This window comes from Sorex araneus, chromosome X (assembly GCF_027595985.1).
Source record: "Sorex araneus isolate mSorAra2 chromosome X, mSorAra2.pri, whole genome shotgun sequence".
Taxonomy (NCBI): Eukaryota; Metazoa; Chordata; class Mammalia; order Eulipotyphla; family Soricidae; genus Sorex; species Sorex araneus.
The window spans coordinates 114,887,975-114,902,848 of NC_073313.1; the positions used below are offsets into that span (position 1 = coordinate 114,887,975).

The following is a 14,874-nucleotide window of genomic DNA, read 5'->3' on the forward strand; positions in this document are numbered from 1 at the left end:
CTACCCATGGTATCTGTCATTCTGATTATGACATGTCTTGGAGTGTTTTTATTAAGGTCTCTTTTAGCAGGCACCATTCAGGTTACTTGGATCTCGATGCCTGCATTCTCCAGATCTGGGAAATTCTCAGCAATGATATTTTTAACTTGGCTTTTTCGTTGGGGTTGCCTCCCTGTTCTTCTGGTACTCAATGATTCTTATGCTGTTTCTCTTGAGTTCATTCCCTAGGTCTCTGATTCTTCCTAGAGCTATTGTGAGTTTTTTTTCCCATTGTATGTTGTTGCCTGTATGCTGTCTGAGCTTAACTTCATGCTTATTGATTCCGTCTTTGACTGCAGTCATTCTCCTGTTGAGAGCATCCCCTGAGTTTTTTTATTTTGTTTACCAAATCCTTTATTCTTGACACTTCTGTTTGTAGCTTTCTTATTTCTACTCTCATTTCTTCCTATATTTTTTGACTGTCCGTTCCACTGTTTCTTTCATGTCCTCCTTTAATTTACTGGATGTAGGTTCCACCATTTCTTTGAGTTCATTGTTTATCCTCATCATTTCATCTCTCAATTCTTTATCAGAGATATAGTATTTGTGGGTCATCCCTGTTGAGGTTTCTGGACTCTTTTCTCTATCCTCTTCTCCTCATGGTGGGTATTTGTGCTGTTTCTTCATGTTCTTGTGGTAATATAGAGGTGGGAGTCTCCAATTCATTATCAGTGTACCTCTCTCCCTGCGAGAACAGATTCTGGATGAGCTCAGTTGATGTTGGTCATCTTTGGTGCATCTCTGTGATTTATGTGAGGCCTCTAGTGAAGCTTCAGAGAGTGTATTCTTTTATAGTAGGCTTGTTCAGTTTCTTGCGTTCACCGTTATCTTGGTGAGATTGGAATAGGCTACTAGACGATTGGCCTAATGTGATTTGGATAGCCAGGATGTTCTCCTCAAAATAAGGTAATGAAGACAGATGTGAGTCCAGAACACTGGGAAGGGGAAAAACAACTGCGGCAGAGTGAGGGGCCATCTACCAGAGGCCACACCCGCCACTGCTGCATGGTACCTGTGAGGAAGTTGGCTGTGTTGGTACTAAAGTCCCACTTCTGATGCAGTCATAATGCTTGCCAGGGAAGTCCTCTGGCCAGGGTGATGGGAGGCACCTTGGCCAAGGGGCCATAAGTTTTCTTGGTAGCCAATTTAAATTAAAATAGTACCTTTTTTCCATAGGTTTTGATCTGGCATTCATTGCTTATCCAGAAGCTCTAGCTCAACTCCCAGGTGGGCCATTTTGGTCCATATTATTTTTCTTCATGCTTTTGACTTTGGGACTTGACTCTCAATTTGCCTCAATTGGTAAGTAATAATTCCAGTGTTTTCATATACCCCTTATATTTTACTGTGTCTTACTTAGAAATACTCATTTCTTGTGCCCACGAAAATGGTAGAGCATATGCCTAACATGTGCAAGACCCTGAGTTTTATTCTCCCTGCCCTCTGAGGGAAATACGATTAGTTCTGCCCCCTATAAAATGTTTTAAAATTTTAAATCATTTCTTACCCCATTTCCCTTCAAGCTTTTACTCAGTGTTATTTCTAGAAGTCTTTGACTTTTAAGTATTGTGGCCAGAGGGATAGTACAGCAGATAAGGTGTATGCCTTGCTTGTGATTGACCTCAGTTCGATCCCTGGCACTCCATATGGTCTCCCAATCTCCGCCAGATATGATCCCCGAGCACAGCACCAGGAATTAATTTGTGGCCTCCAAACCAACCCCCACCTAAATATAGAAAATTGCATGGTACTTATGGTCCCTCTTCTCCCCTCTTCTCCCCTCCTCTTCCTTCCCCTCGCATCCCCTCTCCTTCTCCCTTTATCCATACCTTCCTCTTCCTATCTCTTCCTTTCTCCTTTTCTCTTCATTTTGCAACATCTGGCTGTGTTCATGGCTTACCATGGCTCTGTACTCAGGGACCATTCCTGGTGGGGCTTGGAAAATATATGGAGTGCCTAGATCGAACCATGGTGTTAGCCATGTTCAAGGCAAGCACCTTATCAGTTTTCTCTCTGTCCTCTTATTCACCTTTCATTTGGGGGTGAGGCAAGGCTACACCAATCAGTTTTAGAGGCCTACTCCTGCCTTCATATTGCAGAGTCACTCCTGTCTGTATTGGGGTGACCACATGTGGTCCCAGGGATCAAAAGAGAGATGGCTGAATGCAACTTAACCTTATATTCACCTTATATTCCAAATATTCACCTTATTTAATAACTCTACTAGAATTCTTCCATCCATATAACCTCCTTTCAACTACTTTAGCACCCAAGGATCTATATTATATTATAATGGTTACTTTTAAAGAAACCTTATTTAGAAAAATAAATAAATAGAATAATTTGATGATTTGAACAAGGACTACTTTAAGCAACGACTCTGAAATAAAACTTTTATTCCCCTCTCCCAACACTGAAATGCTGAAAGCAAGAGATAAACCGCCTTTTCTTTTTATCCAAACCAACACGTTCCAAGGAGAAAGTCCAAAATTTAATGTAAATAAATTTACATGATTGAATTTACTGGTAAATGAGTTGCTGTATAAAATGCTATTTTTTCCCTTTCTGAAGAAACGATTACAACAACAATTCAAGATTTATTCCCCAAACTTATGAAGAAAATGAGAATTCCTATTACCTTGGGTTGCTGCTTGGTTTTGTTTCTTCTTGGTCTCGTCTGTGTGACTCAGGTATACTATAGTAATTTTTTGGTAAAACATAAAGTTGTTATACCCTCTGTAATTTAAATGGGGAAACCAAGGTTTAAGAGAATTTTTAGAAGAAAATTCAAATGTGATTCAGTTCAAGTTTGAGTTTTATCTGTGATTTGTTTCTCTATTTTAGCAGATTTTTAATACTAAATTTATATTGCACAAAGGGAACTTAATACTGTACAGTTTCTTCATTTACAATAAAGTTGGCTCTATTCAGAAATCACTTCTGCAAGTGTTGGGGACAGGCTTCATATGTGGTGCCAGGGATCAAACCCAAGTTGGCAATGTGCAAGACAATCTCCCTTCCTGCTGTGCTGTCTCCAAGCCCCTAAAATTACACACTTTATAGCTGTTTCTTAGAAGGTATTACAAAGCACACAGTGCATATTTTTTGATAAACAATTTTTCCAAATTCTTATTTTTTCCAGTGAAACACTATAAAATGAAACATTGCTGCATTTTCTGATATATATAGCCACATTTGTTTGCATTTCCTATGTAATTTTATGATGAAATATTTTTTAAATATTTTTAGTGAGGTAGGATAGTGTCTTTTTGTTTTCTGTTTTGTTTTGTTTTGTTTTGGACCACACCTGGCACTGCTCAGGGCTTACTTCTGGCTCTATGCTCAGATATCTCTCCTAGTGTTGCTCAGGGGATGGCCATTTAGGGCACCAGGGATTAAAACCAGGTTGCTTGTATACAAGGCATTGGTTCTACCCACTGTATTATTAATACAGCCCTGCGGAATAGTTCTTATTGGAAGAAATTTGGAGAGATGTGAGGTGGAAGGTGAGAGAGAGAGAGAAGAGAGAGGACAGGGGGAGATTGTATGTTTGGGGAAGAGGGAGAAAGAGAGAAGTATTCAAAAGACTACTAACATAGGCTTCTCCAGAGAGGAAAACCTAAGGCAAGAGAAAAATATGGGTTTAAGAGAGAACAGTGGCGTGGAAGAAAAAAAATCCATTTAATTTTCAAAGAAAATATTTGACATATTGGCAGAGATGATTTCAAAGAGTACATATTAAGATCACTTTAACATGTTTAATTTGTACATCCATTTTGACATCCCATCAATTATAAAAGTAATTAAAATATGCTTAAAAGCAATTGATATATTTTTCATAGGCTGGAATTTACTGGGTTCATCTGATTGATCACTTCTGTGCTGGATGGGGAATTTTAATTGCAGCTATACTGGAAATAATAGGAATCATCTGGATTTATGGTAAATAATGACTAGAATTATTTATATTTTCTGCTAAAATAAATTAGCTTAATTCTTTTTTATTATGCTTACTATAATAGTAAAATCTACTGGCTAAAACATTATGAACAAAATGTAATTAAGTATATATATATCATTTCTATGATACATGAAAATGTCTAGGCAGAGAAAGGTAATTTGGGGTTATAATGATTAGTGGAGGAAAATATGAGCAATAATTCTCATAGCATTCTCTATTTTACTTAGGAGGGAACAGATTCATTGAAGATATAGAAATGATGATTGGAGCAAAACGGTGGATATTTTGGCTATGGTGGAGAGCTTGTTGGTTTGCCATTACACCTATTCTTTTGATTGTAAGTATTAATATGCAATGAATTTGCTATCAATTATATCAGTAATATGCAAATTTAAATATTTAAATATTTCTAAGATGAACTTGAATAATTAACTTTGGAGGTAATAAAGCAAACTGACATCATAAGTGAATGATTTTTAACTTTTGTCTTATGCCTATATAAAAATGACTACAATGTTGTTGACACTAAACGTTTAAACATTAAATGTGAGAAAATGAAGAGGCCCTCATTGACTTAAAAATCAAATAGACTTGGTTGTCAATAGGATAAATCCTTCTTTCTATTATTCCCCAAAGGATTATTCTGAATCATCTATAACATTCCTAACCAGACAAGATTCTGCCTTTATGAAATTCAGTCAAAATTGCTAGGAAAACGCTCAATAAATTTTAGCTATTATTTTTATTATAAAAAGTTATATCTAAAATATCTAAAACAAATTCACCCATGTCATATAGGATAGGGTTAATAAAATCAATAATTGGTTCTATTTAAAAATTTAGAGAAAGCGAAAGGGATGTTTCAAAAGAGACATGCTATATTTAAAAGTACAAGACAAAAAGTGACAAACACTTAACAGAATAGGGACCTACTATGGATTGGAAAAAAAATGGTAGAAGTGGGGGTAGTAAAGCTTCATAGAAGTATTATGGTTATGATTGCCTTCATGCTTCAAAAGCAATCTTGGAAAATGTCATAAAGTAATTTAACCTAAAGTGTTTATACATTTATGTGTTTATATACATGTGTGCATATATATATAGTTCTTATTTTTATTTTGTAATTTCTCAAAAAATTTTTAAATATTGTTAATGTTTCAAAAGGTATAGTATGTTTTCTAAAAACACATTTAAAAATTTGGCCTTATATTTTTATCTTTAAGATTCAAATTTCATGGTATTATGCAAACATACAAAGACTGTTTTTAAAGGAAGAGGCTGAAAGTAAAGCACATTTTAGTAAATAATCACAGTAGTGCGTGTGTTAGTGAGAGACTTAGAAGTATAGAGGAAGGAGTGCTCTTTGCTGTGGGAAATCACTGTCACTGTCACTGTCATCCCGTTGCTCATCGATTTGCTCGAGTGGGCCCCAGTAACGTCTCCATTGTGAGACTTGCTGTTACTGTTTTTGGCATATCGAATACGCCACGGGTAGCTTGCCAGGCTCTGCCATGTAGGCTAGATGCTCTCAGTAGCTTGCTGGGCTCTCCAAGAGGGGCGGAGGAATCAAACCTGGGTTGGTGGGATGCAAGGCAAACACCCTACCCCCTGGGCTACCGCTCCAGCCAAGCTGTGGGAAATAAAAAAAAAAACAATTGCTAAGTGCGGAGGAAAGCATATCCACTAAAATATGCTTTGCATTATCATTAATTAATATGTAGGCTATCTTATGCTATTGAATAAAACCATGCTATTATAAAATTTAAATGTGCAATCACAAGATGTTACATGTTTTGCTTTTAATCTAATAAAATATATTATTTTGTTGTGTATTTAAAAAACATATGCAGTGCTAATTAGGGAAGAAACTATTCAAAGCTGAAATACAAGCTTAGCTTCTGACTAGTTATATTATTATCTTAATTGTTAAACATAATTTTACTTTAATTTCTTCTAATAAATTTCTTCTAAACAATGGAATCAAAATGTCATTAGTTCAATAAAATCAAAACTAATTTTTGGCATTGTCTTTTTATATTTTACTTTCACAGGCAATTTTTATCTGGTCACTGGTGAAATTTCATAGGCCTGTGTATGCTGAAATACCATACCCTAATTGGGCAGTTGCTCTCGGCTGGTGCATGATTATTTTCTGCATTATTTGGATTCCAATTATAGCCACTATAAAATTAATTCAAGCTAAAGGAAACATCTTTCAAGTAAGCACATTAAATCAATATTATCTATATTTTACACAAAATCCTTAATGTAAAAATAAGTTATACTCTAGTGGGGATATGACATAAAATTAATCACTTTCACTTAAAATATTTCAACACTTGATATAATCATCCTTTGCTATAAGCATAACATTCTAGTATACTCCATTTACACTTAGAACTCCCTCTTCTAGACTGTTAGCTCCTTTACTGAGGAGTTTTGTTAGTTGCTTTATATTCAGGTGAGCAGGTGAGAAGTATGTTCTCTGTGTTTACATTGATTTTTCCTGAAGATGGAGCAAAACAAATGACCATTTTATCTTCTATATATAATATTCATTTTTGAAACCCCATCTGTAGCATGATTTAATACTGAGTTTAGTGTAGAGAAAAGAAAGCTGGTAAATTATCTTGAAGTCATGTCATTTCTTTCCTATGAAGGCCTAAGAATGAATTTGCAATCTCACTAGGACAATGACATGACAGATTTTGGAGTCAGTAGATTATAAATTCCTAAATTCATTCAAGAATAGATTACAGATCAATAGTGTTGTCCTGGGACTTTACTTCTTTGGTTGTTTAAATGTCTCCTTTGATATTTGCTGGTTGATATCTTCAATGCAACCCTCATGCTAAGACCAGTACAGAAAGATCTGAGAATTCAGTGAAAGTGCTTAGAATAATGCTGTTTTGTAAATGAGTTCACATTTTCTTTTTGTCTTTGTTTTTTTGTTTGTTTGTTTGTTTTTGCTTTTTGGGTCACACCCAGCGATGCACAGGGGTCACTCCTGGCTCATGCACTCAGGAATCACTGCTGGCAGTGCTCAGGGGACCATATGGGATGCTGGGATTTGAACCCGGGTTGGCCGCGTGCAAGGCAAATGCCCTACCCGCTGTGCTATCACTCCAGCCCCGAGTTCACATTTTCTTTTGAAATCAATTGCATACTCAAATGTTTTAGTTTTTGTAGTTAAGTTAATGTAGTTAATAGTTAAATTTGAGTAAACTTTTGTTGTAGACTGTGAATTAAGAATTTGTATGTTACTTTACTACCTATTACTTAATTTTGATTAGCAAAGTAACACTTTAAATAAAAATGTAGATATTTGTTAGTTTGACAGTTATGGCACTTAAGTTCTTAACACAAAGTTTTTTATTTTCTAGCGCATTGTAAGCTGCTGCAGACCAGCTTCTAACTGGGGCCCATACTTGGAAAGACATCGTGGGGAGAGATATAAAGACATGGTAGATCCTAAGAAAGAAATTGACCATGAAATACCTACAGTTAGTGGAAATAGGAAACCAGAATGAGTTGCAATTTTTAAACATTTATGTGGTTGTGTAATGTGATTCTTTCAAAATAGAGGAAGGTTTTATTTATTTGTGTTTTAATTTAGTTAAGATGTATATACTATGTTCATAATAGTATCACTTTTTCCACCATTTAAACAGGAATGTAATATAAAATGTGAATCTACTAGCATTTAACAATGTGCTTATTATATTTTTATTTAGAGTCTGTTATGCAAAACATGTAAACATAGCAGTCTCTTATTTCACAATAACATTTTTGTAAACATCACAATGTAGTGTTTAACACATTAAAGGTTTTATTTTGAGCTGTTTTAGAAAATAGTTTTATTTTCTATTATAAATTTTTAAAATATTATTTGCTTATATTCTTAGTATGCAATATTTATTTTACATATATAGGTAAAATAAATCATTGCAACGAAGGTGTCATAAACAGGATGCCTCAATTATAAATGTAAAGATGTATAATTTAAAATGCATTGTACATATGAAATCATCAATAATGTTGATCCAAATATATCTGAAGACTTCAAATAATTTTGACTCAATTTTTCTATGTGAAGGTACTGGTTTTGTTCTTTATTTGCAAATATCAAAATTTTAAATTATATCCTAAACCCAGAAAGTAATAGTTCTAGGAAATGAATAAACATGTGGTTGTGTAATTGTAATTATTCAGAAATTAAATAATCCCAGTTATCATCTATCTAGAAGAAAATGTGATTTAAATAATTTCTATGGTGGTTTTCAAGATGCATTATATTCTAAAATATATAAGTTTTCAGATAGCACATGGAACAAAATGGTTATGAGGAAATGGCTTCAACCAAATCTAATGTCTTATAGTTAATTTTATTATACAGTTAATAGACCAAGCAGAACACTTTTGGCTTATTTGAATGTTACTGCTACACATAAGGACCTATCTACATATTTAGAGGAGATAGGAAAAATTTTCAAGAATGAGAGTAGCAAAATTAGAAAGTCTTATATCCCATTTTCTTACAAAAGTCAGTGCAAATGTATCATTAATAGGCTGACTGAATATATATCATTGACAATTGTTTTATCATTACAATGTCGGAAGATGAGCATTGCTAAATATGCAAGAAACCAGTTATGCTTAAAGTTTTAAACCCGGACTTCAGAGAACATAGTGAATTAAAATTGCATGTAATATTTTCTATGTGTATGAGCATATGCATTTTTTAGGGATTTAGTCCATAGTTTTTTTATTAATGAAGGTATCAGTGACTCAAAATAGTGTTAGAACCACAATTAAGACTGCTGGCTTCTTGTGCTTAACAAGTGAGAATAAAATGAATTGCAGTAAGCCTTGATTCCTTATGCATTTTTAGTTCAGTTTGCCCTTATATTCATTGTAGATTAAAGGAGCAATGAATTATAGTATCACTCACTGATATTGGCAATGTTTTAGGAGAGGTCATGAAGATTGGTTGTAAATGTCTAGACCTTTAACTGAAGGATCTCTGTGAGTTATGTCCATATAAAGAGAAGTTTTTTGAGTACCTTCTTTTTTAAAATTTTATTTATTTATTTATTGAATCACCATGTGGAAAGTTACAAAGTTCTCAGGCTTATGTCTCAGTTATACACTATTCAAATACCCATCCCTTCACCAGTGCCCATAATCCACCACCAAAAACCTCAGTATACCTCCAGCCCCTGCCCCCCCACCCCCAACTGCATAACTGATGAATTTCACTTCATTTTCTCTTTACCTTGATTACATTCCATATTTCAACACAAAACTCACTATTGTTGTTGGAGTTTCCCCCAAGAAAAATAGCCCTACTATCAAGGAAGCATTTGATAATTAGTTTTCCATTGCTGAGAATGAAGAGATATGTAGCCCCACTGCTCCAAGTACATAACTCTTTTTCTTTTTCCCTTTTTCCTTTTCCTTTTATTTTTTCCCTCATCCCCCTTCCCACGCCTCATAGGATGGTGGACGCCACGCCTCGTTTCTCCCCGAAAATGGGAAACAACCGGGAAAGAGGAATATTTCCTCTTCTCGGCCGGCGTGGGATTGTTTCTTAGTTCACAGTCCAGAGAAATGGCTGCTACTTTGATTACCTTCAATATTTCAACAAAAAACTCACTGTTATTATTTGGAGTTTCCCCCTCAAGTCAGACCTGCTAAAAAAAAGGAACCGTTTCACATTGCTGACAATTAAGAGATGTTAAGTCGCGCGGACGCTGTCGAGTCCACGCGGTTTTGGATTTCTGTATAAAGTCCAGGGAAAATTCTGCCAGAAACTGCATAGCCCATCTCACAGTCTCAGTGCATTGCTGTAAGAATCTGCGCTGGATGCCAAAATGTGTTAGGTCTCTGGAATTAAAGTCTTTAGGCGCAGAGGGTCCCAAGTACCTTCTTTTGAGAGGACAAAAACTGTGAATGAATTTAAACAGATTGCTAATTTTCAGAAATGCTGAATTTGTAAAATATTATTCCATATAGATGGTTCACCAGAGCTTAGAAATCCTTCTAAACTTAATCCATATCACATTGCATATATTCTACATAGTTATTCAGTGCTATTGAGGTCTATCTTTATTTATAAAGAAAGAATGGAATCAATTTACTATTTACACATTTGAATGTGGAGAACACTTCGAAATATTGATGTAGATGGATATTCAAAATATGGGAAAATCCACTTAAGGAAATATTCAGGCAACTGGGGTCCATATGGAGGTCAATAACATGTAAGCCCCCAAGCTATAAAGGATTTACAGGTGAACACCATGTAAGTGAGAGGCCAGAGACTGAGGACACAGAGGGAAGTTACAAATTAAACCAGAGAAGAGATCAAAAAAGAATACAGTGAAAAGCAAATGAGAAACACTGGCTTAGGGTGCTAATTTAATTACTATCCAATTCAATGATTTCAAAAATAAAATGTGCAACATAATAGAAAAAGTGGAATCAAATTCCACCTTAACATTAAGTTGAGGACTTTTACATTATTGTAAACCATTATAGAAAACTTCATGCTTACGTGAGATCAAAATATTCTATGAAACCATTTTTGTTAATTAAAAATGCTTAATTACTTTGCTCTCTACCACGTTTATTCATTTCTCAGAGACATATGCATTAGAAACATGTGATCAATTACATACATGAAGTACAGTTGATAAATATTTGAATTTTTAACTTTTAAAGCAATGATTCTTTCAGTATAAACACATGATAAAGTGAACCCACTGACAGTTCCTTTAATTACGACCAGCACTGCTAGTACATTCCAAAAAATTTTCACTGGATTCAGATTCACTCTGGTTAAGTGATGCAACATTCAAAGTCATGCCAGCTATGAGATGTTCCAGTTCAGCCAGTTTGAATTCCAGAATCCTTAGGTTCACCAGTGTTTTCATCAGTGTAGCTAGAGACTGTGGGGTTTTTTTAATCCTATTCTGAAAATTCCTCTCAACTGAAAGATCCTTATTGTCACTTCTTCGATTTGACGCAGCAGGAGAGGATGATCTTACTGGTGCAAGAGATGTCAGCAATGACAATGATGACCTTCTAGGGATGTTTCTCTGTCAGGGAATAGAAATATATTACACACAGTTTATTAATCTTGGCAATCTCAAATACTAATAATACTTTTGGTTACCATACTTATGTTTATTAAAATTAAGTAATAATCCTACCTTAAAAATTAGAGATCAGGGCAAGAGAGCATTTCCTCTGTAGCCTGATCAACTCCTGGAGCCATAGGGCCTCCAGTAAACTTTGGGAGCAGCTCCTGAGCAGGAGTGAGAACAGAGCCTTAAGGCAAGCAATAGAGAGAAGCTGAGCACAGAGCCAGGAATAGTGAATTTACTGCCCCCCTCCCCAGCTCCCTCTGCACCCTCAGAAAACATGAGAGCTAAAAGCTGGGTTGAATGCTTAGGAATGCCTACAAATATTTAGAAATATGGTTGTCTCAAAGACAGACTGAAAAAAAAAGGAAAGTAGCCTTGTGCCAAAATGACATATCCTGGGCTAACATTTCTTGATATCTCCTGTAAAGTCAATATTTGGATGACATTTGAGCATTATCAGACCTTATTTGCAGATTTGCATAGCACCAAGATACACACATTCTTTTGTTTTGACTTTGGAGTCCAACTAAACAGTTTTCCGGACTTATTCTTGGCCTTGCACTTAGGGCTTACTCCCAGCTGCTCAGGAGTCCATATGAGGTGCCAGGGAATGAACCCCAGTTGCCACATGCAAGAAAACCGCTCTACCTTCCATACTCTCTCACGGACTCCCCAAGAATTGTCTGAAAATTTCCCACAAAATGAATGCCGGCTAGTTCAGCCCTTTTGGAAAACAGTATGGACGATTCTCAAAAAACTTGAGGTTGAGCTCCCATTTGACCCAGCAATACCACTGCTGGGAATATATCCCAGAAAAGCCAAAAAGTATAGTCGAAGTGACATACGCACTTATATGTTCACCGCAGCACTGTTTACAATAGGCAGAATCTGGAAAAAACCCGAGTGCCCTAGAACAGATGACTGGTTGAAGAAACTCTGGTACATCTATACAATGGAATACTATGCAGCTGTTAGAAAAAATGAGGTCATGACGTTTGCATATAAGTGGATCAACATGGAAAGTATCATGCTAAGTGAAATGAGTCAGAAAGAGAGAGACAGACATAGAAAGATTGCACTCATCTGTGGAATATAGAATAATAGACTATAAGACGAACACCCAAGAATAGTAGAAATAAGTACCAGGAGGTTGTCACCATGGCTTGGAGGCTGTTCTCTCATTCTGGGCAACTCAGAGAAGGGAACAGCAAGTAAAATGTGGTTGTTGGTCATGTGGGGGAAAGATGATGCGGGCCAAATATAGACTAGAGACTGAACACAATGGCCACTCAACACCTTTATTGCAAACCACAACACCTAATCAGAGAGAGAGAACAAAAGGGAATACCCTGCCATAGTGGCAGTGTGGGGTGGGGGGAGACGGGACTGGGGAGGAGGGGAGGGATGTTGGGTTTACTGGTGGTGGAGAATGGGCACTGGTGAAGGGATGGGTTATCAAACTTTGTAAGGGAGAAACATGAGCACAAAAATGTATAAATCTGTAACTGTACCCTCACGTTGACTCACTAATTAAAAATAAACTATTAATTAAAAAAAACTAACAGGAAGTTAGACCCTACATTGCAAATATATATAAAAAAAAATTTCCCACAAAATGTACCATAATGAAAAAGCAGAAGAGGCAGAAAGACAATTGGAAAAACATAGACTCAGATAACAAAAAATACAGATTCTTAAAATAGGTGGTGGTCCTGATGGTTGTGCGGGGTGGTGGGCACATTCACTTGAACTGATCTTATCACTTATGATTTCGCAGATCTTTCCAACAGGCCACACAGCTGCCAAATATGATCGAAGTGTGGAGGAGAAAAGTGAAACTTAATGGAGCTCTTTCAAGGAAAAGAGATATGATATCGCCTCCCGTTCACTTCTTACTTTTACAGTCTTACTACTGTCTGAGATACAAACATTGGCTGCTTCTATTACATACATTAATCTAACTTTATCTTATTCCAACTACTCTTTTCATACACTTACCTGAAATTTGTTTTTGAACCATATCACAATCGTCGCGCCCATAAAGGTGCCCATTAGCAGCAAGAAAAAATTCATGGCTCCCCTTGGCTTATTCTCTTCTCCAGCTAAAAGGCACAGTCAGCTGGCAGCGTCTGAACAGAAGCTAGCTGGTGACTACGACTTGAAAAACCACCCGACTTGATGCTCAGAGAATCTCAGTGCCGCAATACAACTGGGAAGATATTACTAGTCAAGTTGCTTCAAGTACCTAAACTGACCAATGACCTCACAACGGATTACACACTGGGGGTCCTTGCATCATAGTCTGATGACTTAATCAGACCAGCAGGAAACACAGCTGCACTTGCTAATAGCCCATGAGGGTTAAAGTATCTGGGGGTTTCGAGGGGAGAAAATCCAGGTAGTTGAGGATGAACACGGAGCACAAACATGACAGAAAACACACTCTAAACTGGAGTGTTTGTGGGGGCGGGGGAACGGAGAGAGGTTTTAAATGCCCTCACGTTTTTAGGTATAGGTCGCTCGTGTCCTTTCTACAGCACCTGTATTTATCTCAAATGTGTGTTCATAAACAGGATAAAAGTAAATAGCAAAACATAATCGTCCACAAAGGGTTAGTCTCTGACAGATGATCCCCTCCCCCCATTCCCACGGGTATTTTAGAATTCACTCTGACACTATGCACAGTGAGATAATATTGTATAGTATATCACTATAAAGTTTAAAACGATATCCCAGAAACATTCTCTCACAAAACAATCTTAGGTTGTAGGTATTGTTAATACTGTGTATATTTTTGGAATTGCAGCAATAGATTCAGATGTTAAATAATTTCTTATTTGAAACTAATAACAAAAGCATAACTTGGGTCCACAGACTTTGAGCTTAAGAAAAAGTTCCCTATTTTCATTAGCACCCATAAATCCTTTACCCTCTCTCTCTGACTTTTCAGCACAGAGCATTTGCCATTCTCTGCGGTACATACATTCAAAGGAATTGCAAATATTTATTGTTTTGGACAATATATTCTTGTTCGAGAAATTCAGGCAAATATACTAGATCATTCAGTGGAACAATAAATTCTGAACTAAATGTGAAGAACCAGGAACTCTCAAAATGGATCCAAACTAATCTACTAAAAGTCCTGGGGAATATCTGATCATCCTACAGGATAGGAGGGATAGGAATGTCATTTATAAATTTTCAGAGCAAACAAACCCCAGTCACAAGTTTGAAACCTAAAGATTCATTTATTTGAATAAGTGTCTAATAAAATTGTAAAGAGAACTCTGAGCACTTGCATATACAAGGAATTGATCCTTAGCAAAACAAAAGCCTGTGCTCATTGGAAATTTATACTACCAGCGTAGGAGACAGACATTAATGATATGCACACAGAAACTAATGTAAAATTCCTAAGTAACGTGAAGATATGACAAATTTTTAGGACTGAGAGATTATGAAGGAGAGTGACCTGCCTGGTAATTATGATGCACTCAAAAGCATAGATGTATCACAGACAAGTCAGATAATCAAGACATTGGCATTTCACTTGTTTGGGCAAGCAAACCCTCATCTGCACAGACAGACAGAGTCTCATTATTTGTTCTAAAACACTCATTTACATATGGAATCTGTTTGGTCAACTTTGCAAGCCATCATTTACATAGGGATTAACCAACTTGAAGTGGCATATGTAATTGATTGATGCATAGCCAGCAAAATAGA

General features: G+C 36.1%; 2 protein-coding genes across 2 annotated transcripts in view; one reads left to right on the plus strand and one right to left on the minus strand.

Annotated features, from left to right (window-relative positions):
* Positions 1 to 7,530, plus strand: part of SLC6A14 (solute carrier family 6 member 14) — a 28,417-nt gene extending 20,887 nt beyond the window's left edge. Inside the window, exons 9-14 of the mRNA XM_004614473.2 lie at positions 1,216 to 1,341; positions 2,611 to 2,729; positions 3,882 to 3,981; positions 4,228 to 4,337; positions 6,052 to 6,219; positions 7,384 to 7,530. Of these exons, the coding sequence (XP_004614530.1) occupies positions 1,216 to 1,341; positions 2,611 to 2,729; positions 3,882 to 3,981; positions 4,228 to 4,337; positions 6,052 to 6,219; positions 7,384 to 7,530 (770 nt within the window). The remainder of the gene's footprint in view (positions 1 to 1,215; positions 1,342 to 2,610; positions 2,730 to 3,881; positions 3,982 to 4,227; positions 4,338 to 6,051; positions 6,220 to 7,383) is intronic.
* A 3,246-nt stretch (positions 7,531 to 10,776) lies between these two features.
* CT83 (cancer/testis antigen 83) lies at positions 10,777 to 13,221 on the minus strand. Its single transcript, XM_004614497.1, has 2 exons — positions 13,147 to 13,221; positions 10,777 to 11,100 (listed from the first exon to the last, which is right to left on the minus strand). Exons 1-2 carry the CDS (start codon positions 13,219 to 13,221, stop codon positions 10,777 to 10,779), a joined length of 399 nt encoding a protein of 132 aa, XP_004614554.1.
* Between the last annotated feature and the right edge of the window lie 1,653 nt (positions 13,222 to 14,874).